The following is a 27320-nucleotide window of genomic DNA, read 5'->3' as shown; positions in this document are numbered from 1 at the left end:
TCAGAACGCATCTCTAACACTGTCCAGATAACAAAGGACTTCTTGCTCCACTAACTGGAATGGTGTTTCTTTGATGCCGGGAACATTCTGAGAGAATGTCAAGAATCTCAATAGTTTTTTCTGCAAGTGAATCATTCATTTCAATACTTTTCATTTCAAGTATTCTCTTCTTGTTTCTCCGTTCTCAACTGAAAGAGAACACTGATTATCAGAACACTGTAGTCGCCCGCTATAGTCCTGTGTGACCATGTCCTCTACAATACTTTATGAACATTTCTGAATGGTTGTGCTCTCCACCTGTGTTCTTTAGAGTTTCATTCAGCATTCAGGGAAACTGTGGAACTGTGTGTCCATTGTGCCTTCCTCCTCATTTGACTTTAACCATTTATGTGTCCTTCCAGAAACAACATGGGAACGGCCCTCCGCTACTTATGGAACCCCAGTGAGACCACCGGCACAAAGGAACTCCTTATCAGAAGGTAACATCAAGCCTCTTCTGATTTAAATCTACCATATCTATTGAGTTAAATAAGTGTCAAAAGTGTTGCTTGCATCAATATAGCAATTCCTCTTCTTCGCTGTGTAGTAGCTGTACAACTGAAGCGTTAGCAATCTAACTTGACCGAGCTAGCTGGAACCCTTGTTGGCTTATTTAGGGGCATTCCAGGTTCTGCCTCTCATTACTGTATGTCTGAGGAACACCATCCCAGGCCAGTAGAATGGTATTCCACTGCTGGCATGTTCTCTCCACACACTGGGAGAACAACCAGGGAGAGAACAGCCAGCTGTAGGGATTTGTCAGACCAGACAAGGCTAATCCTCCCAGAAGGGGCGCGGGCAGTAATGGAGCCCAGGTTTAAGGATCTCTCTGCCTGGCTAGTCCAGCCCGGATCCTCCCTGGGCTCCGGATGCCCGGCCCCGCACTGGAGACGAGCCCCAGGAAGTTAGGGATTGGGCGGATTGGGGGTAAGGTTAGAGAGGGTGATGTAGTGTTGAACAGGAAGTGGGCTCAGATTACACTGCCCGTATCTGAGTCCATAACTCAGTCTGCTTGGATAATGCAAAGCATTCATGGAGTCAGCCATGGGCTCTAGAATGAGTATGACTGCACCGCCATGAGCTCCCTATCTGTGGCAGAGCATTCTGTTGATACCGCAGATACCCACCTAGTGAGACTTCATACCATTCCATTTCAGCACACAGTTGTTCTGAAACCTCGTAAAATAGCTTGATCCCTTGATATATATTTCTGTATATGTCTCTCTAACAGAGTATCCATCCCCCTCTGATCCATATTCTCCATATTCTCCATTATGTGTGAGGTCGAGCTGGGTCATTATGTCATGTCTTTACATGGCTGTGGTGCTGAGATTCCCTCAGGTGTCATTATGTTGTGTTTTTACATAGCTGTGGTGCTGAGATTCCCTCAGGTGTCATTATGTTGTGTTTTTACATAGCTGTGGTGCTGAGATTCCCTCAGGTGTCATTATGTTGTGTTTTTACATGGCTGTGGTGCTCAGCTTCCCTCAGGGGTCATTATGTTGTGTTTTTACATGGCTGTGGTGCTGAGCTTCCCTCAGGGGTCATTATGTTGTGTTTTTACATGGCTGTGGTGCTCAGCTTCCCTCATGAATCATGCTGATGTACAGTTAAAGTCGGAAGTTTACATACACTTAGGTTGGAGTCAATTAAACTTGTTTTTCAACTACTCCACAAATTTCTTGATAACAAACTATAGTTTTGGCAAGTCGTTTAGGACATCTACTTTGTGCATGACACAAGTAATTTTTCCAACAATTGTTTACAGACAGATTATTTCACTTATAATTTCCTGTATCACAGTTCCAGTGGGTCAGAGGTTTACATACACTAAGTTGACTGTGCCTTTAAACAGCTTGGAAAATTCCAGAAAAATACATTATGGCTTTAGAAGCTTCTTATAGGCAAATTGACATCATTTGAGTCAATTGGAGGTGTACCCGTGGATGTATTTCAAGGCCTACCTTCAAACTGTTAGGGCTGTCTCTCTCCTCATCCTCGGACGAGGAGAGGAGAGAAGGATCATCAGACCAAAATGCAGCAGTAGGGAAATAGGCCATCTCTTTATTTGAAAAACTATGATGGCAACACGAAAAAACAAAACACTTTCAAAAATACAAAACAAGAAAACGACGTTGACGAAACCTGAACATAAACTTACATAACTAAACGTAAACTCACGGACAGGAAACAGACGACATCAAAATAAACGAACAGCCAAACAGTCCCGTATGGTACATACATTCGACGACACAGGAGACAATCACCCACAAACAAACAGTGAGAACACCCTACCTAAATATGACTCTTAATTAGAGGAGAACGCAAAACACCTGCCTCTAATTAAGAGCCATACCAGGCAACCAAAACCAACATAGAAACAGATAACATAGACTGCCCACCCAAAACACATGCCCTGACCTAAACACATACAAAAAACAACATAAAACAGGTCAGGACCGTTACACAAACTCAGTCCCTCTTTGCTTGACATCATGGGAAAATCAAAAGACATCAGTCAAGACCTCAGAAAAAAATTGTAGACCTTCATAAATCTGGTTCATCCTTGGGAGCAATTTCCAAACACCTGAAGGTACCACGTTCATCTGTACAAACAATAGTACGCAAATATAAACACCATGGGACCACGCAGCCGTCAAACCGCTCAGGAAGGAGACGTGTTCTGTCTCCTAGAGATGAACGTACTTTGGTGCGAATAGTGCAAATCAATCCCAGAACAACAGCAAAGGACCTTGTGAAGATGCTGGAGGAAACAGGTACAAAAGTATCTATATCCACAGTAAAACAAGTCCTATATCGACATAACCTGAGAGGCCGCTCAGCATGGAAGAAGCCACTGCTCCAAAACCGCCATAAAAAAGCCAGATTACGGTTTGCAACTGCACATGGGGACAAAGATCATACTTTTTGGAGAAATGTCCTCTGGTCTGATGAAACAAAAATAGAACAGGACAACAAAGTCAAGGTATTTTAGTGGCCATCACAATGCCCTGACCTCAATAACATAGAACATTTGTGGGAAGAACTGAAAAAGTGTGTGTGAGCAAGGAGGCCTACAAACCTGACTCAGTTACACCAGCTCTGTCAGGAGGAATGGGCCAAAATTCCCCCAACTTATTGTGGGAAGCTTGTGGAAGGCTACCTGAAACGTTTGACACAAGTTAAACAATTTAAAGGCAATGCTACCAAATACTAAATGAGTGTCTGTAAACTTCTGACCCACTGGGCATGTGATGAAAGAAATAAAAGCTGAAATAAATCATTCTCTCTACTATTATTCTGACATTTCACATTCTTAAAATGAAGTGGTGATCCTAACTGACCTAAGACAGGGAGTTTCTACTAGGATTAAATGTCAGGAATTGTGAAAAACTGAGTTTAAATGTATTTGGCTAAGGTGTATGTAAACTTCCGACTTCAACTGTAATGCTACTCTAGCTCATTTTGAGATGGGCTGCCTTGATATGCAGTGACAGGCCATGAATCAAGGCTGATGAGGAACCATTAAAACCCTGTAGGATGTGAGTAGGGACATTACCGTAGACATATGCAGGGCTGTGACACACACACACACACAAACCCAGACACACACACACATACAGACACACAGGAACATCTCCTTTAGGCTGTTGGCATTATTTGAAGGCCATTGTTTTCTTATGGGCCAGAGGGAGAAGAAGATAAAAACACCTATGAGATATGCTGTGTACTGAGCCGTAGCCCAGTGAGATGGACTGGAGCTGGGGCGAAGGAGGGATATAAGGGAGAGCAAACTGCTTCCTCTCTGGATGATGAATGGGGATGTATTATTCCCTAATGTTAGGATGCAAACGACTCCATAACATTAAGATGTCACTTTAAGACATAAGCACAACCTGACCTTTTCACTATAATGGATTGATACCCAGTCCATTATAGTGGATTGATACATGAAGGAGTTGTATGTTCCCCCATCTGTTTATCGTTCTGAACTGATTCAGTAATGAGCGGGTTTAATCTGTCAATCATCTCGATGATATTTCTGATCTTTTCCCCTGTAGTCAATGGAACACCTTACACCACAGGAAGTGCTATGCATCCCACGGACCCCCCTGGCGTGCCCCTACGGAGAGCCACTATGGACAAACAGGTGAGACTTTCAACTCAGCACTGCAGTCTGCAATACCCTTTTTAAAAGGGACTTCACCCGATACACCTATATTTTGTCCAACCCGTTAAGTCTATTACGGTTGGAACATTGCAATCAGCTCAACGTATTGATCGGAGTGAAATTGTTGTCTGATATTGAATTCACATCAACATTAAGCAGCTCAAACTCAGTAATGGTTCCTGTAACACCTATAACGTGTTGCAGGCAAACTAATATATTTTTTTACTATTTTAATGCAATAATTCACTGTTTATTCTTGATATGGTATGCTTGAAATCCATCGCACGCATCAAACATTCTTCAGGACAAAAATTGTCCTCTATGGTCCTCCCCAGTCCTGCTTTGAGCAGCTATGAACCTGGGCCAAGAAGTGGCCAACCCACGTGACTAATTACTCACCGTTAGTGAGTACCCCGTCATCAGCTAACGGGAGAATAGATGGACAGATTTGGGCCATATGGGCAGCTGAGATTTGGACCACGCCGCAGGGTTTGTTGTCAGCTTTTGAAAGGACACCAGCAAGAGAATCTTTATAGCTCAAACTGGGAGAACTGGGCGTCCTGGGTTTCTGGGATAGTCCGCTGGCTGGATCGCCACGCTCCGAGCAGCCCGGACACATCGGTAGGTGCTGGTCAACGGCGCCATGTTTCGGAGGAGGAAGGTGAGAGTGCGTCGATGCAAAGCATGAGGCTTTCACTGGGTTACTACAGCTGGCTGTGTTGTTGTGTTGGCCTCTGCAGGGGGGTGTTGTAATAAGCAGGGGTGGAGAGGAGGGCACAGTGGGGTGGTGTCCTTGGGGCGATCACGTGTGCGTACGGTGGCAGCTCTGCTTTTTGCTGCAAACATGCTGCAGCCTCTGGTGGAACTCCATCATTAGAGAGAGAACGAGAAAGAGGGAGAGAGTAGAACGAGAGAGGGAGATAGTAGAAAGAGAGAGAGAGTAGAAAGAGAGAGAGAGAGAGAGAGAGAGAGAGAGAGAGAGAGAGAGAGAGAGAGAGAGAGAGAGAGAGAGAGAGAGAGAGAGAGAGAGAGAGAGAGAGAGAGAGAGAGAGAGAGAGAGAGAGAGAGAGAGAGAGAGAGAGAGAGAGAGAGAGAGAGAGAGAGAGAGAGAGAGAGAGAGAGAGAGAGAGAGAGAGAGAGAGAGAGAGAGGATAAGTGTGGCTACAGCCTTGCCCACACAGATAACACCACCACACGCGCGTGGGTAAACACACACACACCCTTTGGCTCCCTCCGCACTCACATACGATGCACTCACACATGTGTACATCAATTCTTCCGCTCATCTACCCTCTGGACCCCCACCCCTGAAAAACATCTAAATATGCATCAGCCCTCCACAAACACACCTGCCAAACACACCTCCACAAACACGCACACACTATTATCAGACATCCTGTACCCACACACTATTATCAGACATCCTGTACCCACACACTATTATCAGACATCCTGTACCCATACACTATTATCAGACATCCTGTACCCACACACTATTATCAGACATCCTGTACCCACACACTATTATCAGACATCCTGTACCCACACACTATTATCAGACATCCTGTACCCACACACTATTATCAGACATCCTGTACCCACACACTATTATCAGACATCCTGTACCCACACACTATTATCAGACATCCTGTACCCACACACTATTATCAGACATCCTGTACCCACACCGCTCTGAATTGTCTTTACGCCAACACACACCCACACTGTCAGACAGCATTGTATGCACATACACATCTCCCTAAACCACATAGTCTCACACACGCACGCACGCACGCACGCACGCACGCACGCGTGCACACTCACACACACACACACACACACACACACACACACACACACACACACACACACACACACACACACACACACACACACACACACACACACACACACACACACACACACACACACACACACACACACACACACACACACCCAGACTCAGACACAGACACACAGACCAAAGCTCTAAAGCTCAAAGACACACATGTGGGGCCAGAGAGGCTGTTCATTGGTTGTGTTTTTCTCCCTCCTCCTCCTATTTTCCTCCAACTTGCCTCTTAATCATAATTAGCCTTCTAGTTATCATCACTAAGCCATTTTCCTCAGACCCTGCCCCCTCTCCTCCCTCCTTATTCTCTCCTCCCTCATTCAAAACCCTCTCTCTCCCTCTCTCCCTCTCTCTCTCTCACACACACTCCCTCTTTCTCTCTGTCTCTTTCTTTCAATCTCTCTGAAGAGGGAAGAGGGAGGCATGGTGATCGAATGTGTAAATAAATCCCCACCTCTCCTTCAGTCTTTCATCTCTCAACTGAATTCAAGGGGGCTTTATTGGCATAGGGAACATATGTTTACATTGCTAAAGCACTCTCTCTCGCTCTCTTCCGCTGGCTCCATCCATGTGTTGTCTCAGTAGTTTTCAGTATAGACAGTAGGGAAACACAGGGCTCCTCGCTGCATCCTCCCCCTGCCATCAACCTCCAGACTCTGGTGACAGCAGTTTAACCGGAGGCTAGCCTCGTCACGCTCCTAGGACTACGACCAACCGCCTCCACCCCCTCCCTCCACTCCACACCTCCCCCTCCATTCTCCCCAGCCCCCTACTCACCCCCCCACCCCCCCACCCCCACCCCCACCCCACCCCCGTGACGCGTCTCCACTCGACTCACCACTTCAGGCAGGCAGCAGGCTGTGAGAGGCAGCCTCAGTTGCAGGAGCAGGGTTTCCCCGTGAGGAGCAGAGAGAGGAGCAGGAGGAGAAGAGGTGTTGTGTGATGATGGAGGCGGCCAGCTTTGACACCGAGGAGAGCTTTGACGTTGACGATGCCTCCTGTCTCTCCCAACAGAACCCGGGGAACAATTCACCAGCCAAGAGGCAGAACAAGGAGATCAAGGAGACCAAGATAACAGTGAGTACCCTGAAGCTCCAAACCCAGAACCTTTCCATCTCACTACCCATCTCTCTCTGTGTCTCCCTCACTCTCTCTTTCTCTCTGTGTTGTTCTCACTCTCTATCTCTCTCTGTTTCTCTCTCTCTCTGTCTGTCTCTGTTGTTTCCTTTCTCTCTCAGAGCAGCAGCAGCTTCAGACTGTGTTTAGGATACAGATCCTGTGCACCATTACACCAGGGAGAAACAGCAGATGTGACAGAATGTTTATTTTTAGCTAGGATTATTCCCTTTTGAGATAATTGAACAGAAGAAAGAAGATAACAATGTTTTACCTTACAATAGGCTAGATTTTTGTGTATTTCATTCCACCATCTGCCAACGTTAAAATGTACTGCATCTACCCACTATGCTACAGTGTGTCCGTGTAGCAGTGGAGTCTCTGTGTTTGGCTGCAGATCTCTGGAGTAATGTGGGAACCCACAGTGCAGGAACACTGCCACCACACCAAACAGCCTATTGGATAGAACATCAGTCTTAATCAGTGGGGTTTCCACAGGTCAACTGCTAATCTTTTTCTCATGGACTGTACTGTGTCTACTCCCTTCTATCAGTCTTGTGGATTTGGGACTGAGGCTTGCACAAGCTGCATTTACACACAGGAGATGCGTCCTCAAGCAATGAAGAGTTTCAGATTTCTCTCAGTTCACAGAAGCTGCCGCAGACTTTGAGTAAGAATAGGTATCGCATGCAGCAAAGTAATGTTTCATCATACTCTTTATATGTATGATGGGTTTTGATTTTCTTGAAAAGCACAAGACCTTCGTAGCTGACAGTTGACATCTCTGGGTATATTTAGAATATATTTCTCTCTGACAAATCCAGAATCTGACAAGCCCTCTGAGTCTTCTTCTCTAGAAGACATAGAAATATATTCTATGAGTGTAATGCTGCATCCCTCGCAACCCCAATAGACCCCACATAGCTGCAGGACAATGCAGTTCACCCAGGACTGCATTCACCAAAACACAACATCAACACTTCCACATTACAGCCATGATTACAATTATGTTCTACTCTCCATCAACAACAGCTAATGAAAACATTTACATCACACAAGCAGCTTGAATTCCTACTCCCACGTATCCATAACTAGCATTCATTAAACTCATTATACTCAGAAATATGGAAACTCATTTCTAGCAAATTAGGGATTTGTGTGGACCACATGTAACCAGATTTATGTAAAACATCTCTCAGAGTGTTCAAGTTGTTCTGACACTGGACCTCGTGGTTATGTAACCTATAATGAGGAATGTAGGAGGAGATGGTGAGTGCTGGACTGACAGACAGTTCTGTGTGTGCCCAGTGTTGGTTCTGCTCGGTGGGCTTGCTGACCTGCTCCAGCCACGGGAGCTGTCAGTCTGCCTATTGTGAAGCCCCACCGACCTGCACAGAGAGATGCAGCAAGGACAGTTTCCATGGTTACAAAAGCAATAGCACGCTGATTAATGGTGCTGAAATGGAAAACACTGCCATGGGAAACACTGGAGCCATTCAGAAAAGGAATTGAATTGATATTGTGGAAAAATAGAAAACAAATATTTTATTTTTATATGTAGATCTTTTTTTTACAGGTGAGCTTTGTTTTGACAGGGCTTGATTGATGGCATTGTTGACAAAGGATTGGGGTGCTGTTGTGCTGTTTTTAACCATGATGTCATGTCTTCTGTAGAAATATGAATGGATCAAGCACTAAATATCTCAGAAAAGGAGACCACTAGATTAGGCTACATTCATTCCATTATAATGCAGTTTTATACATTGCAGTGTAAAGAGAAATCGCATGAATGGGTAATTGGTCTGTGATAATTGATATTCATGGCTTTGTTTAGGGACTCATTCATTGCGTAGAAGAAGTGGTGTCGTGTAATGATGGAATAATGGGAGGTTGTAGTCGTTGATGCTGAGTATGGCGTTCATCATGATGTCAGTCCAGGAGGGTGTTTTACTGTTGTCCCATGATGCATGTTGCGTCACATGACCTGTCTTCCAGCTGTCATGAACAGATGAACGACTTTAATGTCCCCCACTGCAGCATGTCTCAGATCCCATATGGGATGGATCATGGCCCCTCCATTAGAGACAGTGGAGGCTGGTGAAGGGAGGATGGCTCATACTAATGAATGGAATGGAGTGAATGGAACAGTGTGTTTAATGTGTTTTAATCCATTTTAATGAGCCTATCCTCTCATTTAAAGTGGCACCAGCCTCCGCTGATTTGAGACCAGTAGACCCGTAACTTTGTCTCCTCCATACCTTGTCTCCTCCATATTATAAGGCTGGTCCTGAGTGTGATGGAAGAAAGATGCACAGGGCTGAATCATCTGAATAGCCAGCCATGTTTTCCAACTCATTAAACATACTCAAGTGTTGTTTGACTTGTTGTTAAGAAGAAAGAGTAACAGCTTGTTAGGGTGTCATCTTGTGTCGTTTGGAAGAGTCAGATGGGTTATTTTGATTATTATTATTAGAAAATGTTTTTACCAAAGCGGTCACACAATAATCACTCATTAAATTAATGAGTGAACACAGCGTTGGAGGAAGCCACAGCATTCTGAGAATAGTGGAGGAGGTCTTGGAATCTTTTGTTATTATGGGGGATTGTGCCTTTAGAGCAAAAGTAATTTGTCGCATAGCAACAGTGGCTGAGTACCCTACAGTCTCAGTGTGTGTGTGTGTGTGTGTGTGTGTGTGTGTGTGTGTGTGTGTGTGTGTGTGTGTGTGTGTGTGTGTGTGTGTGTGTGTGTGTGTGTGTGTGTGTGTGTGTGTGTGCGGGGGAAAAGTTATTTTCTGATAGTCTAAGCTAAGGTGGCAAAAGATTTATGTGTTGACACCCTGTGTATGTCTTTAAGCATGGGTTATTTTCTGTGTTTTATGTCTTTAAGCATGGGTTATATTATGTGTTGTATGTCTTTAAGCATGGGTTATTTTTTGTGTTTTATGTCTTTAAGCATGGGTTATTTTCTGTGTTTTATGTCTTTAAGCATGCGATATATACTGTGTTTTATGTCTTTAAGCATGCGATATATACTGTGTTTTATGTCTTTAAGCATGGGTTATTTCCCTGCTGTTAGGGATTTTTCTGTCTATTCAGCAGAGCTAAACCATTCCAATGTGTGAGGTCCAGCTCACAATTTTTAAACATCCGGGCAATAAATTAACCTTTCTACATTTGCCTCAGCATTTAGGGTAGAAATAACTGTATAATGAATGCAGGTAGAGGACAGACTGTCCCTCTGGTTGATTAGGCAAACTGGCACTTGTCAACACTGTCTGCTGTTGTGGGTAAGTGTAGTTAGTCTGTTCTAAACTACAGGAATGACCATACATCATGTGAATCATTCATAAGCTATGACCCTGCCTGCCTCTCTTAGAATCTCCATTACACTGTCAGGCTGAACCATAACACCCTCGATTTGCTGACTGTCCAAAAACATCAGCTACTATAAACCACACAGAGTGCCAACAGTGCCATACATTTCTCCCTGATTTTCACAGAGGTAATGAATATGAATCTCTGAGTCCTAACAGTGTAGCACCCCACTAAGAGCCCATAAAAGAGTAGTGAGCTATAGAGACAGCCATGCTGCAGATAAATGGTCTCGTTTTCTGGAGGATGTGAGCAGGAGATAAACAACAGCAGTGATAGATGGCGAGTCAATGTGAAGGTAAATCTGCTGTCCGTGACAATCATTCTGATCTCTTAGGCAGAAAATGAACAAAGTGTCTGGGCTCCACCGACTATGTAAATCCTGTTGTGTAGCGGTAGAAAGAGTCTACGACGCTTCAATGTGTGTTTCTACTACTGTATCTCATGTGGTGTGTGGAAGCATGCATATTATGCAGACTTATAGGTGTGTGTGTGTGTGTGTGTGTGTGTGTGTGTGTGTGTGCGTGTGCGTGTGTGTGTGGAACTTCTCTAAATCTCTCCCTAATTCTAAATAGTTTCAACTCCCAATATGCTCAATGATTTGCAACACAAAGCCTCAAACAATGTCATAGTTACATAAGCAAATATGGTAATCAGCTAGTAGAAATGTGCACAGTGTGGTTTTTCCTTGTCGTGTGCTTTAGACAAGCAGTGAACATATAATACATATTTGTGCATCTGAGATTCAGCATGTCTGGATGTCCATGTAGTCTGCTGGGATGTCATTGGCAGTATGGTATAGATAGAGGACATGTTGTTGGGCCAGCAGGGAGAGGTTACAGATGGTGAACATTACATAATTGCAGTCCTCTAAGGGTAATTGAAGACGCTGTGGACCAGAGTGTGTATTCAGTCTGAGTGCTGGGTGTGTTTAGTTGTGACTCCGCTCTACAGTGGTTTGGGTTGTTGTTGGTTGTTTCCTCTGTATCAATGATTGTAGGTCTTTCTCTACGTTATGATGTTGTTTTAGTTTATCACAAAGAAGTGTAAGGATCGTAAGGCCAGGACTGGACGGGTTGTGCTCTCTCTTTCTCCCCCCCTCTCTTTTCTCTCCCTCTTTCTCTGTCCCTCTCCCCTCCATCTGTCCCCCTCCATTTCTCCCCTCCCTCTCCACCTCCGAGGGTTCTCTGGGTCACCATCTTGATGACCAACACCCCCTGAGAGTATTTACTCATTCCTGACCTTTACTCCCGTCCTCATGACAGACACAAATCGAGCCTCCACGTCTCCAAATGAGAAGCTTCTATGCACATCTCCCACAAATGACACCTTTGATGTCTGCTCTAACCATAGCGTTTCTCCCACATTCATTCCTGAGAGTTGAAGGCAATTAGTCTCTTATCCTCCTCCTCCTCCTTTCCTTCTTCCTCTCCCTCTGATGTCTCACAGAAACCTCTCACTTGTCTCTCACTCTCTTGAATTTGTCTCACTATTTTTTTGAATTCAGATCAACTGCGTCACCTTCCCGCTGCCCAGTGTGACGCCAGATCAGCCAGAGCAGCAGCTACTGAAGCCCAATGAGTGGAGCTACTGTGACTACTTCTGGGTAAGATAGTGCCTGACATCTCTAAACCACTATCCAGCTCATAGAATAAGATCCCTACTTCCTATGTTTATAGGAATCTCAGCCCTGTTACATATGACTTTGAATCCAATAGGGTAGATTTTGTATGTCATATTAACGCCAACTCATGTGTCTACAAACGTGATTGTAACAGAAGCCTCTTTTCACTGAACTGTGATTTGGATGGTTGTTCTTGTTCCACTGAGTCATGTTCTCAGTGGCTGTCTGTATTTCTGTGGCATAAAGTGCTCCCCTCAGCCAAAGCTCAAGCCCATTGTGTGAAAGGAATCTGTCACCTGGTTCACGTGGGGCTACCACATCACTGCCTGTCGTATCCACATCCTGTTACACATAGTGGGATGTGCTGCTCCTTGTTCAACCATTAGACACACACACACACACTCATAACTCACACGCAAATGACGAACACACCCACGTGCGCATGCACTCCTTGACACATACATTTGTAGTTCTCTTCTCTTCTCATCCACACACATCCACACACACACACACATACACACACACTCCCCAACACCCCTCACCACTCACACACACTCAATGTAAACAATGTCATTTTCTCCATGAAATGAAGTATGTGGCTGTATTGGTCTGCGTGTGTGATTGATGCTCCATCCTCTCCCTCAGACTGACAAGAAGGACCCCCAGGGGACCCCCTCTGTGGGCGGCTTTGAGGTGCTGCTGCAGAAACAGCTCAAGGGCAAACAGATGCAGAAAGAGATGGCTGAGTTCGTCCGGGAGAGGTAACACAACATAGTCAGCTTGGAAGGGGTCAGTGGTACTGTGTATTTTGTGTGTTGGGAAATGTTATTGATTCTCTTTATCGTATATTTTTTGATCGTAATCTTATTTGGACTGTTTGTCGTGTCTTATCAGGGTGAAACAGGGTTCTCTTGTCATTATCATTATGTTATTGCAGAGCATGGGTTATTTTGTCCTTGACAACCTGGTTCCACTCTATGTATCTATTCATGCATTTACATTGTATTTATTTAGCAGACGCTCTTCTCCAGAGCGACTTGCAGGAGCAATTAGGGTTAAGTGCCTTGCTCAAGGGCACATCGACAGATTTTTTCGCCTAGTCGACTTGGGGACTGGCCCAACACTCTTGACCGCCAGGCTAGCTGCCGCCCCAGGTATATCATCCCCATGCACATTTGAATTCAGATAAATGTGTTCTACCATACTAGGTTTATAACGTTAAGTTGTAGACATTCATAAAGTGGACATCCTAAACATATGCTTTCATAGGCTTCAGCATAGCAAGAGGCCTCATTTTGCGACCACAACAAATGTTCCCATTGACGCAATAGACTGGAGAATTAAGTGGACTTTCAGTTTTTCCCCTGACTGTATTCACACAATTCATTTAAAGGCCCCATTCCCCAATAGACCTTTCTTCATTGGTTCAGTGAGACAGCTGGCCTGATGTCATATTCTGGCCATATCCATTTCTTTGGAATGGCCTTCGTGACCTCACGTAGAGGACAGGTTTACTCAGATGTGTATGGTTAATGGGTATTTTTGGGATAATTGAATGTCACAGAAATATGGCTGGCCTTTCTGAGTCGCCCTCAGGGTGGCCATGAGTAAACAGCCTCACATCATTCCCATCTCTGGCCTTTCACACAGGAAAGTGCATTAACTCATATCCAGGCTGTTGTTACAGGATATTGTTTGATACCTTCTCAGCACAGAATAATACGCTTTGAACATCATAGTGGCCACAGTGCTGTATGTCTTTGGGTGTTGGTGATATACTGGAGGACAGTGTCTTCATGCCCCAATGCTCCTCTGAAACTCTGTCAGCTTTAAAAAATGTTCTCCTCTATTGGTCTTCCCTGGAGTCCCATACTTTAGAGCCCCATGGCTGTCTTTGTCTGTCGCAGGATAAAGATTGAAGATGAATACTCTAAGAACCTCTCCAAGCTCTCCCAGAGCCCCTTGGCTGCTCAGGAGGAAGGGTGAGTGAGTTAACAGAATAGATTTCTATTTGTTCTATATTCTTCACCATATACCTGTTTGCTACTTGGGTGTTTACCCATCCATTCTATCCAGTTTGGTTGATGTCTCTTGTTTGATCCCGTTCCAGAACCCTTGGGGAAGCTTGGGCCCAGCTGAAGAGGAGTTGTCATGACGAGGCTGAAGTCCACCTCAAGTTCTCCAACAAGGTAGCCTACTGTCTTGCTAGAAGATACTGTGGATGTTATAGATTGCATCTACTGTAACAGACCAAGCAAATTCTAAAATCTCCATGTGAACTGACGGAAGTGGACAACATCCATGCTTCACTCATACCTTCAATAACATTATAAGATGTATTTTCTTTGAGCTATGGAGCCCTTAGAGAAGGCTTAGTTGGCAGTCAGTTTCTTTATGTGTTCCTTTGGTCAATCCAAGGTCTCTATGACCACGTCCTGGGGTGTTTGTTTACCTCACTCTGGTCTGATATGGGCAAAGAAAAAAGAGGGGGAGGGGCTTACAGCAGCAATTACCAGTGAAGAAAAAAGTATACTGGGTCTTAAGAATGCTTCAAATAAAGCAGAGGTAGCTTTTAAGCTTTACATGGCCTCCATTGTCTGACTAATTAGTGGTGTCTTCTGATGAGCCCCAGGCTGCGGACATGCAGCACACCATGATCCCCTCTCCTCTGAGCTCGGAGACACCACGGCTGAGGGGATGGGGTTAGGTAACGTGTGGAAGAGTGTGTAACGGCTTTCTTCCTGGGGTGAAGGAGAGGACCAAAATGCAGCGCGGCTAGTGTTCAACATGATTTAATAACGAAGAGACAATAACCTGAACACTGTACAAACTACAAAATAACAAATGTGAAAACCGATACAGTCCTATCTGGTGCAGAACACAAAGACAGAAGACAACCACCCACAATCCCCAACACAAAACTAGCCACCTATATATGATTCTCAATCAGGGACAACGATTGACAGCTGCCTCTGATTGAGAATCATATTAGGCTGAACACAGAAACAGACAAACTAGACACACAACATAGAATTCCCACCCAGCTCACGTCCTGACCAACACTAGAACAAGCACAACACATAAGAACTCTGGTCAGGACGTTACAGAGTGAGAAATCCTCTTGAACGTATAGTGGCCTAAGTGCACTTTTCATGACTATTTGTATCCATGCTTTATGCAGCTAGGTCACATATATCCTGTATAGGTCTACCAGGACTCTAAATCGGTGTATTTATACAGTAGTTAGATAGGCAGGTACAATGTAGTTGCAATGTAGTTACACATGATTACATATCAAATATAACTGTAATAACTGTACCTCTTCAGCTCCAGTGTGAGGTGGAGAAGCCCCTGCTGACGTTCAGAGACAACTTCAAGAAGGAGTTGAAGAAGTACGATCACCACATCATAGACCTCAGGAAGCAGCTGGCCAGCCGCTATGCAGGCGTGGAGAAGGTATGGACCATTCTAAACCAAAGCATCCTATAACCCTTGTCCTACAATTCAGGTTTTCCCAGAGAAGCTTAAAATGATCCAAAATTATTGTCAGAAAAAGTGGTTTAGGGATGGTCTGACTACACCACAGCATTATTCTGTTGGACTATTGAAACCATTCAACGTATTATAAGATGAACTGTTTTTTTTGCTCAGGAAAAACCTGTTGCTTTTTGTTGCCTATTTTCTCCCCATGGTAATCATATAAACTAGATGAATCAATCGGTTGACTTCATACGATCATAACGTCCTGTTCGTTTTATTTTAGTTGGCGTCCATTAAACACAGGAGATTTTGTGGGTTACGGTTGTGCCTGCCAAGTGCTGTGTTTACATTTCCAACAGTGTTACATCGTGACATTGGAGAATTGCCTCAACAGACGAGATGATGTGATGTGAAATAAGAATAGATTATGGGATGAGGCCGGGATTTGAGTGGGGAAATAGGTAGCCGACATGAAAGAGCTGCGATGACTGTAGTAATAGCTGTAGGTTCAGTAGATCTGAGGATTAGCATGAAATGACTCATATTGTTTCTGTATTCACACTGCTGCTTGGGTTGCTGTAGGCCCGTAAAGCCCTGGCAGACCGGCAGAAAGATCTGGAGGTGAAGACCCAGCAGCTGGACATCAAGCACATGAACAAACACGAGGAAGACATCAAGAAGGCCCGGCGGAAATCCACACAAGCAGGTCAGGGGTTAAACACACATTGCATCATATGTAGAGCAGCCGCACATCACCGTTCCATTAACACCACCATAGCGGTGCCGATTCTACCCCCAAAGAGGAGAGTACATGCACCCAAAGCATGCTGCATTCTCAAGTGTGCTTTTTATTGACTTACCACAGTCTACTTCTGAAGGCGACAAATTGCCTCTCTCCTTTCAAATCTGAGCCGTTCAATTCACCCATAGCTGTGTTTCTTGATAAATCAGCCCTGTATCGCTGAGCAGTGGCTTTTATGTTGCGTAAGCCCCTTTTGAGGCCACTCTTGCGTTGCACGCAAATTGCCTACCCTTGTGATGTTGTGCTGCCATTGTGTAAAGTTGTGGTGGTGTTTTCATCAGCAGCAAGAGGCATAGCCGACAGAGTGAGAACTCTGTTGAGGGAAGCACCCACTGGCACAACACCAGAAAACATTGCAAAAGAGAGCCAGTAGTATTTCAACATGGAAATAAGTTTAATGATCTATTTTTGTGGTGGGATAATAAGTCGGCTAGGAGAAGACCAATACCCACAATCCCCAGGGCTAATCTTTTGGTCGCAGTGAACAAGGGTATCAATGGAGGACTTGTCCCATCCGGACCAGCCAGGCATCCCAAACAGTCAGATCTGGCAACATGGATCACATGGCCGGGCCTCTTGTGTAAATGGAGCAGAGACAGGGGTGCGGACAGTGCAGATATGTTTCACACGCTCAGGGTTCAGACTTGGGGTGGATTCCCAGACTGTGTTGCCTAAGAAGACTATGTTGTCCCCTGCAGGAGGCAGAGGGGGTGAGGTGGGGCTGTGCTGTGCTGTGCTGCAGTCAGATAGGGAATGTGGGGGCGTTCAGTCAGACATGGATGGGGTTTGAGAGCTCAGACAGGAGGCCGACAACACTTAAGCTCACTGCCAACAGCAGCCTATAGTAATGTAATGATACTAAGCAATTAGCTTAGTCAAAATATTGAGCAATGTCTCTTCATTTATACTTAAAACCATCTGTTATTGCAAGTATATTTTCCAGTGTTTTGTGTTGTACTGTGGATCTCAAAAACATTGCATTATCATGTGCTTAGGAGACAAACACGTCTTGCTTTGCATTTATATGTGAATGTGGAATCATAGGGAATATGCTTAATTCAGATAACATGAGGCTATGATCAGCCATGCTTTACAATGCCTGGCGCTCCCATTACTCTGTATTCCAGATAGTATGACGGTACAAATAGTTCTGGTGCCAAGATCGTGATTGCTTTTTCCGTGCATATCTATGCACACACTTTAGAGGAAAAAGCCAGCATGAAAAAATACATAAATAAAAGCCGGCATCTTGTTCATTCTCTCTCCCACTCAGATCATTAGTCTCAGTTCACAGCTCTAATCAATAGATCCCGTTAGGCACGCTTTAGATGATGTCTGCCTTGTGTCTTTCACTTTTTACAGGGGCAAATGTCATTAAAAACCCTGGCCTCATTTCCATATAGATTGAGATGTGCTATTACTGGAGAGGCCGGATTGTAAAATAACTTCCTCTGTAGTTTTGTTTTAGGTTGTTTCTTACACCCTTTCTACAATAGGCCTTTGTAATATATGTCTAATAGATTGAACTGAAATGTAGAAGAACGTTTCTAGGTCACATTTGCTTTGCACGTTTCTTCAACCCTATTGAACCAAGCTTTTATAGACTTAGCATCGGAGGTTAGCATCGGAGGTTAGCCTCTGCATTACGTTGCATCAATAGAGATGTCCCACACTGCAACAGGCATGGTTACTGAGTGCCCTTTGCTGGAGACATAGGGACTGAGTTCATGCACACCTTTCCTCATGCATAAGTTAATTTAGGGCCTACATTTAATGTAGTAAATACTTCAAGCCGGTAGTCCTTCATCTTTAACTACCTCTATTTAACTGCACAGGTATACCAGCAACTTAATGTTGATTTGTTGAGTATTACCTCCTTGTTAAATACACTGTGTTGAATGACCACTGAATCTGTTCTCTACAGGTGATGACCTCATGCACAATGTGGACCTGTACAACCGGGCCCAGTCCAAGTGGTTTGAGGAGATGGTCACCACAAGCCTGGTAATACAATTGAACTAACTCTTCATAGTCTCATTGTTGATAACAAACAATAAAAGCTGATCATGTTCATTGTTATCTTTGTTTTGACAGTGAGGTTGATTCCTTGTCTATGTATTTCCCTCTGTTCTTCAGGAGCTGGAGAGACTTGAGGTTGAGAGGGTGGAGATGATACGACAACATTTACGCCAGTACACAACGCTGCGACATGAAACTGACATGTTCAACCAAAGTGTGAGCCATGTGTCCATTTCACTTACGGTACAAGTGGCGGTTCCCTTGAGTCAGCCTGACAGAACATGTGGCTGTTTGCTGGAGTCAGACAACCAATCTGTCAGTCATGACAACCTGGACTCAAGGGTAGAATATGGTCACCGTAACAGACCTAGACGTAACATAGTAAAAGTACATCTAGGGCACCCCAATAGCATGATATGTTACGTTTCATATGGTATGTGTTAATTTGTTGATGCCCATCATCCATTTCGTATGATATGTTACGAATTACAATTTGTATAATATGTGATGAATTGCAATTTGTACAATATGTTACAAATTTGCCAAACGTATGATATGTTAAGAATGATGAATTATAATGTTAGCTAGGTGGCTAGGGGCTAGGGGTTAAAATTGGGTTATGGTTAGTTTTAGGAGTTAGTTTAAGGGTTAGATTATGGTTAGGGGAAGGTTTAGCTAACATGCTAAGTCAGGGGTCTCCAACCTTTTCTGACATGAGAGCTACTTCTAAAAAATGAAACGTCACGAGCTACTCATTTTTTTCTAGGTTTAAAATAGTCACATTCTTCTCTTCTCCTCTCCCCTCAAATCTAAGGGGGGGCTCTATAAAATCCAAATTGTTTTATATTTTCTCAAATTATGTTTTTTCAGTTTTATTTTTCCTGTTTTAAGATTGTTGTTGTTTTTCACTTTCAAAATGACACGTGTTCATAGAGAAACGACGAAATTGGATGTTCTGAGTCCTTTTTCTTTTGGTCTGGAAGAAAACTAACACATTTAGATTTTTGAGTATAATTCGCCTTTAATTGTGCATCTAGAGAGTGAGAAATGTGCCATCTAATGTACCGGTCTAGCAATGGTTCTGTACTACTGATGCTTATTTAATGGCAAAGTTTGCAAATAATAGATACAAATGATATACTTACTCATGATATACAGTACTTCTGCCAGGTAAGAAATTAATTGGCAGATATCGTGTTAGGTTTGGCTTTTTTGCGAATAGTGGCTAACCAATTGTGGGATAATGGCAATGTTGCGTTGATTAGATTGAAGCTGGGAGCTTGCGGTCTCTGATACTTGTGAGATTTGTTTTTGTTAGTTTGCGGTGGAACGTGAAAAATGCATGTACTTTCAGAATTTTTGGCGGGCTACTCATAGGTGGGCTGCGAGATCGATCTGTTGGAGACCCCTGTGCTAAGTAGTTTGAAAGTATCTAAAAAGTAATAAGTAGTTGCAAAGTTGCTAATGAGCTAAAATGCTAATGTTGTCTGTGATGAGATTCGAGTACGCAAACTTTGGATTGCTAGACGTTCGCGTTATACCCGTAACCTTCTGTCTTATGTAACCATGCCAAACGTAACATATCATACTAATTTGAGTGTCCCGTATTTACACTTACTATATTAGGTCTAGTATTTAAGACCAAACTGGCCATGGTCAGCCTAGTTAATTGATGAGCAGTTTGAACTGTTATGTTAAAGAATGAAATATACAACATAGGTTGCACTTTGTGTGATGATTACCTTCTGGAGAGCATAGCGCTACAGTAAAACAGAATGGTCATCAGTGAAATAGGGCATTTGGAGTGTGGTGCATGTTGATTTTTTTAAAGCAGATCCTTTTAGCTAACAATTCTAGATCAAGTATCCCAATACAAAGGATTTGTGCAATGTACTCAGATCAACGTTTTGGTATGCATGTTTGTTGTGAAAATGCTGGCCAAACAGTTAAAAGGATTTCACTGCCTCCAAACTCGATCACCATACCTCTGTCACCCCTTCACCAGCTGTTATCACCCCCTGCTGGCTGCTTCACTGGGCCATACTTGAACAGGCAGAATGAACCCAGATGCTCTCCTCATTTAGGAGGTTCTAACACCTGCAGATCTAACGAGACGTTTAGGGTCCTATACCAAGGGTAGTGCCACTTTGGGTGATGGTGAAGGCCAATTACAGGTGGCACACACTACTGATCAGCCTAATAAGGAGGTCCTTTAGAGGGCCACTATAACAAGCTCAGCTGATACCCGCTGGCACACTTCTTTGCCTCCAGTTGTATTAGCAAAAGGCAGCTTGATGTGTCTCTAGAAACAGTACGCTTAACCCTGTCCACTATGGATAGAAGTGTCTGTCTCTCCCCTCATTGTACTGTGTTCTAAATGAGCATCTATGAGTTCTCTAAGCATTTACATTGTCTATGAGATGTGTCAGTGTTGGCTTCATGTGTGATGAAGGTCCATATGAGCCTGTGTGTGTGTGTTGGTTGGCAGACGGTGGAGCCAGTGGATCAGCTGCTTCAGAGTGTGGACCCAGCCAAAGACCGAGAGCTGTGGGTGCAGGAGCACAAGACCGGGGAGCTCCGCCCTGTGGACATGGACATATAGTCAACTACACTGACGTACCTCAAGCAGCCAGAGGCAACACCTCCACCTCCATACTGTCAGAATCCCAGGCCTCTCACAGAACATTCCAACTACAGCTACAGGTGCAGGTGCATGTATGTTCAGGATAAGGTGAGGCCTGTACATTCTGTCTATGATGACATCAGAATAGCACAATGTTATCACAGTGATAACTGGAGAAAAGATAGCATTCCCAATGCAGTGCTTTTGAACCGACAATGGAAAAACAAGAGACAGATCAATAGTCCAGATACCAGCATGTTACAGTAATACAATGTTTGATGGTTTTACTCTGTATAATGAATGCCACTAAACAAGCTTAAACAATCATTTGTTTTTTTAATCTGTTGTAAAATTAGAAGTTTACACTATTAAGAAGGATACATTTTTATGTATTTGAGGAATAGATTGGATGCATTGTAAAACCTTTTGGCATATAAACTGAACAACTAATTATTAACATTTCACTTTATTTTAGATACTGGAATATGAAACATTATGTGATATCCTATATTAAATATGATATATTTTCATATTTACACCCATTCATTTTACCTGTCAAGATATGCATGTTTTGGGAAAATATCTTACATTTACTGTATATGGTTAAGTGCACATTTGTGAAATATGATGGCTGTCTTGGCACTGTAGTACAATGTATATGGGATGTGTTTACAGAAAGTATATACTCCAAGTTACTGCACTCAATGAACAGGAGTGAATCAACTCATTAAGGTGTGTTATGAACATGAATTTATGTACAACAACCTCTCTCAAAGTTGAATAGGGTAAGATGTTTAGGATTGTGAAACAGCCTCGTGTGGCAGATTGGAACATAGGCCTGAGTCTATTTTGGATCAGTGGTGAGACGATGACGACGATCCATGTTACAATGAACACCTTTTAGTGCCTCAAGGTTATAAACAGTACCTGGAATGTTCTTGATATATTCTATTCTGCATCGGTGTATATTTGTAGATACAAGCTAGATGTATTTTGCTGTTAACTGTTTAAGTGGCCTTGCACTTTCGGTCAACTAAATGTTTGTACCTTGTTGTTTGTCAATGAATTATAACAGGATAATAGTCAACAGATTCTAAAATCATTCATTTATTTTGCACGGGCACTTTGTGAGTCAACCATTGCTTAGAGTTGGGAATTGCTATTTTGCATTTATCCTAAACACACTTTGTGTATCTAAGAGGAGTGCTCAGTTGGACTCTCCAAGTCACATTTTAATGACTCGCAAAGCTCATCAGAAAAAGTGGTCAGTTGGACTCTCCAGGTCACATTTTAATGACTCGCAAAGCTCATCAGAAAAAGTGCTCAGTTGGACTCTCCAAGTCACATTTTAATGACTCGCAAAGCTCATCAGAAAAAGTGCTCAGTTGGACTTTCCAAGTCACATTTTAATGACTCGCAAAGCTCATCAGAAAAAGTGCTCAGTTGGACTCTCCAAGTCACATTTAAATGACTCGCAAAGCTCATCAGAAAAAGTGGTCAGTTGGACTCTCCAAGTCACATTTTAATGACTCGCAAAGCTCATCAGAAAAAGTGGTCAGTGTTACTTGCACTGGAACCTGTACTCGTCCATACATTTCATACAGTATGCTATTAACAGATACTAGCATAGCCTTTAGCCAACATATCCACCTAAACAAGCGTACATGATATAAAATACTGCATGTTTGTGTGTCTGTCTGTCAGTCTGTATTTTGCCGTCTGTTAGTTATTCTGGAAGTGTAACAAAGCAGGGATTTATTGTGTTTATGGACCATCTCCTCAAACTATCATTCCTTTCATATTCTAATGTGGATAGTACATTCACTATGCCAAGACATGCATACAGAGAAAACATCTATTCACTATATACATGCCTTATCCACATTGTTTCTAGGTGAGAAAATATGAAAATACCACTGAAATGATTTGCATTATTCTATCCCAAAGGAATACAGATTGAAATGTTGTACTTATTGTATAAGGTATCCTGCTACAGTATGTGTCAATGTTACATGTGTTATGGTAAAGTTCTTACATTAGAAGTTCATGTACTTAACTTCACCAGTCATTTTGTAGTAATGTTAATGTTGATTTAATTGCCTTTTGTTAACTGATTTCCATTTCTCATGTACATCAATTCAAATGTTTCCAATCTTTAAAGAAATATCAAATCATTGGTGACCTTTGTCCAGACAATATACTGTAGAATGCTGTGTCTACAATAAATCGTTTCCTTGGAAATACGATTTGACAAGACTTAAAAGGGTTTTGTTTCATTCTCATATACTGGCTTACATACAGTTTGGCTTACTTCAAGTTCTGGGACATGTTTAAATGAATTGGATTCATCCCAATAAGCAGATGAAATTCAACCTTTTGCCTCCGGCTTTTACAGTCAATCCCCTCCCCTCTGACTGTCTGTGGATATGCCAGGGAGATCCAGGGAGATAGGCCAGGTGGGGGAATATTGACATGAAACCTGACCATGCATTACTGGGAGCCAAATCAGGCTTTAGAGAGAGAACGAGTCAAGCCTTGTGTTTCTGGCCTTACAGCTTGGACAAGTTCAGTGCCAAGATGACATATGATTGGAGTTAAAGCACATGTCTGTAATTCATTATTTGACGTGTGTAATGTATGGAGCGGGCTGCTCCTCAGTCTAGATCATCTTTAATATTGCAGATTGTGGGTTCTATCAATGTAATTGTTTGCGTCATATCCAATATATATTTTTTTCAAATTTATTATTTTCCCCTAACCTTCCTTAATTGGAGTAAGCTAATGGACAACAGTACTTAGACTTATACTCCCTGCTTATACAATACATTTTACGGGCACAGTACATTATACCTTAGTTATCCCTCTTCCTTTAGTCCCTCCCATCAATCTCTAGTTTTGATTTCTACTTGCCATATATTTTTCAACTGTGCTGTGGTGTGTCACATAAGTTCTGAACCTTTCTACTCTCATAGGGTGAGGCTGCTCCTCAAGCTTAACTTATCAATTCATTTAGTTATATGTTTACTATTGGTCTTGTAAACAAAGACAGTTATTGTATTTGATACTATAGTATGTCTCTTTAACAATATAAACCAACAGAGGGTGTTTTATATGATCAAATTCGGGATGATACCATTTCAAAACATAACAACTCTACACACTTAAATACACGCATATTGAAGGGAAATAAAAATGCAAACAAGAAAGAAATCTCATTTGTGAAAGCACATCTGTATTGCTCTTTTTAGAATGCATTGAACCATTCAACAAAAATGTAATATTACATATCACGTTTACTCTTTTTCTCTACTTAAATCCCTTTAAAAACATAGCTACCTGAAGTGACCAATCTGCATGTTCACTCAAAGCAGTATATATATTTATGTTTTTAAATGTTTTTAGAACCCCTTTATAATGTCATTTTTCACAGCGTTTTTATGATATAGTTTCCAGCTGTCTCTGACAGCATCAACAATATTCAAGAAAAAGACTCCCTTTCCTTTGTTCTACCAGTTGAATACTGTACATTGTATGAGGTTTCAGTCCTGCTAAGCACATTATCAGACACATTCTATAGACATGATTACCTTAATAAGAAACCTCTGTCAGGATGTTTCTAAACTGACCTTCACATACTAATAGGATTGATAGTAAGACAGGGAGTGTTAACTTCAGCCTAATTCCCGTCATAAGGAGCTCCCCACTGGGCACAGATGTCAATTCTATGTTGGTTCGACGTAATTTCATTGAAATATCATGGAAACAACATTGATTCAACCAGTGTGTGCCCAGTGGGTCCTTTCCTGGTGGCTTTCTCTTTATTAAACTAAAGAATGCAGGTGAACACAGCAGCAGGCAACAGAATCTTGGAAACCATTATTTCATTAGGAAATAGAAAAGAACACCCATAATTCTAGAGCGCAGAACAGTTATTTGAGTGTGAAGAAAAGTCCAGGTGGCTCATAGACAAACAGGTCATCCACCACAATGTGCGGTACTTCAATGTGTATGCCAATGTTGTCTAGCGCACAAAGAGCCCAGGTCTGGCAGGAGAGTTGGGTTTGTAAACAGTAAAGCTTTGAACAGTCTTATAGAATTCAAAAGAATGATTTTGTCGGAAAGCTATTGTTTCTTCTCCTTCAGTTTGTCCTTGATTTTCTGGGGCTCATCATACTGAATCAACCGTAGGATGTCCTTGTTGTCCATCACTCCTTGAATGAATTCCCTCTCTGCAATCTTGTCTGGAAAGGAAACATAGAAAATGTCATGACTGAATCAACATTATTATGGTTGTTTATTTAATGTGTCTAATTGTGCAAATCTCATAAGTCACTCATGCCAGAAGTTCTCATCGTATCACATTTAGAAAATTCTTCACAATCAAAATTACCATCTTCTTTCTTTCCAAAAAAGTCCCAGACTTTGTCTGCTCTCTTATCAGGTGTGTTCTCATCTTCAGGCAGGTCCTTTTGGTCTTCCTCGGGGATCATGTTAAATATTGACTGTAAAGCAATCAAACAATAGGGAAAAACATGTAACTTTCAAATGTAGATTAAATACTGAATTCAGCACATGTACTATAATAGCACAGTTCATGAAATGCAGACTACATAAAGATTGTTCTCCCATCATATTTTTACGGGATGACTGAATACATAGAATATTAAACAATTCACCTAATCATTTCACAAATGTATGAAATAATATATGTTCTGCTTTTAATTTGATTCATCTTGTTGCACTTTTTGGTTGTAACTAAGATCTTTGTTTATGTCCATTCTGTGTACTGAGTGGTTCAGTAATTACCACCACCACCACTGTCTCTTCACACTAGAGGCAGAGAAATAGTTTGTTTTTGTACCTTAACAATCTCTTGGATCTCATTTTTGCTGATGGTTCCGTTTCCATCCACGTCGTAGAGGGCGAAGGCCCACTCTAGCTTCTGCAGGGTCTTGCCTCCGGAGGTAAGGTGCAGGGCCACAATGTACTCCTTAAAGTCCAGTTGACCATCTGCGTTGGTATCAAAGCTCCTAAAGACATGCCTTGCGTACTCAGTAGGGTCTGCATTAGGGAAGAAGCTGGCATAGATGCCCTCAAATTGCTCCTTGGTGATCCTGCCTGTGGGGCATTCCTTGAGGAAGGACTGGTACCAGACACACAGCTCGGCCTCGTTGTACTTAGTATTGGACTTCAGGTCCTCCAGAAGTTCCTTGGACAGTGCCCCACTCTTAGAATTCCCCATGCTGCAAAGAAACACTATGGTGAATGGATAATATTGTTATTTTTCTTGTTTTGTGTGTACTATGTCTCTCACCTGACTTGGAGGAAACCTCCTGTTGGCTTCTTCCTGACTTGGTCTGACTCTCCTTCTCACCCTGACCACTTCACAATGTGCTGAACAGGATTATGGTCATCGCTAGTTAAATACCAGACAAGCTGTCTTGAAGATAAAGAGGATAACTACATCATACGAGGTTGACATATTGTCTAGGGTCCAATGAGGTAGTAGTGTGTGCATCATACAGGCACAATGACATCAAGCTTTGCATAATACAGGTTGATACAGTTTAAGATTAGCCAAGGATTAGATTGAGCTTTCTGGATGTAATATGTCCATTGTTCCATTGAAAAATACTGATACTACCATCCTATTTCACCTATTGTAGTTGACACTACAGTGATGTTCACTGACTTAATTTTTATTTTACCTTTATTTAACTAGGCAAGTCAGTTAAGAACAAATTCTTATTTTCAATGACGGCCTAGGAACAGTGGGCAGAACAACAGATTTTTATGTTGTCAGCTCGGGGATTCAATCTTGCAACCTTTTGGTTACTAGTCCAACGCTCTAACCGCTAGGCTACCTGCCGGCTACCTGGTTTGTGGTAAACAAGATATGTGAATGAGCAGGGTGAAAGGTGTGCAAGTTTCAGCCCACCTGTAGAGCAGGGTATCCGTGTCTGTGAAGCAGCTCGGGGCTGTCCCTGTAGCTAGCATAGGGAGATGAGATGAATAGTCTCTCCATTGTAACAGTCTCATGGCAGATTACTGGGCCATCTGCTGTTTTAGTAATTGGACCTGAATGAATTCAGGAATTGAGCTGAGTAAGTGCTGTGCTGTGAAAGTGATGGCTTTACTCTGACAGCTCTGTCACAGCATCATACACTCCTCTACTAGAACTGGCTAATGCTCAGCGTAATTAGAAAAGTTGGCTAATTTAGA

The 27320-nt window shown here is 42.6% G+C and overlaps 2 protein-coding genes across 4 annotated transcripts in view; one reads left to right on the top strand and one right to left on the bottom strand.

The window, feature by feature from the left end:
* LOC129833484 (growth arrest-specific protein 7-like) overlaps positions 1-23344 on the top strand; it is a 37998-nt gene extending 14654 nt beyond the window's left edge. The window contains exons 4-15 of one of the 2 annotated variants that reach the window (XM_055898123.1): positions 402-479; positions 4101-4189; positions 7077-7139; positions 12058-12156; positions 12820-12935; positions 14082-14156; positions 14285-14363; positions 15502-15630; positions 16237-16360; positions 18381-18460; positions 18593-18718; positions 20964-23344. In XM_055898123.1, the coding sequence (XP_055754098.1) occupies positions 402-479; positions 4101-4189; positions 7077-7139; positions 12058-12156; positions 12820-12935; positions 14082-14156; positions 14285-14363; positions 15502-15630; positions 16237-16360; positions 18381-18460; positions 18593-18718; positions 20964-21077 (1172 nt within the window). In that variant the 3' untranslated portion in view covers positions 21078-23344. The remainder of the gene's footprint in view (positions 1-401; positions 480-4100; positions 4190-7076; positions 7140-12057; positions 12157-12819; positions 12936-14081; positions 14157-14284; positions 14364-15501; positions 15631-16236; positions 16361-18380; positions 18461-18592; positions 18719-20963) is intronic. The other variant, XM_055898124.1, reaches the window with a different exon arrangement.
* Positions 23338-26569, bottom strand: LOC129833485 (recoverin-like). 2 transcript variants are annotated; one of them, XM_055898125.1, is made up of 4 exons: positions 26413-26569; positions 25960-26354; positions 25489-25600; positions 23338-25339 (listed from the first exon to the last, which is right to left on the bottom strand). In XM_055898125.1, the coding sequence occupies exons 2-4, from the start codon at positions 26338-26340 to the stop codon at positions 25221-25223; spliced, it is 612 nt and encodes a 203-aa protein (XP_055754100.1). In that variant the 5' UTR covers positions 26341-26354; positions 26413-26569; the 3' UTR covers positions 23338-25220. The 2 variants fall into 2 exon arrangements, with proteins under 2 accessions (XP_055754100.1, XP_055754102.1); XM_055898127.1 differs by having other exon boundaries at positions 25960-26341; positions 26413-26568.
* Positions 26570-27320: the final 751 nt, after the last annotated feature.

Source organism: Salvelinus fontinalis, chromosome 34, assembly GCF_029448725.1.
Source record: "Salvelinus fontinalis isolate EN_2023a chromosome 34, ASM2944872v1, whole genome shotgun sequence".
In the NCBI taxonomy this organism is placed as follows: domain Eukaryota; kingdom Metazoa; phylum Chordata; class Actinopteri; order Salmoniformes; family Salmonidae; genus Salvelinus; species Salvelinus fontinalis.
The sequence above is the reverse complement of the archived record's forward strand: the minus strand, read 5'-3'. Positions and strand labels throughout refer to the sequence as shown.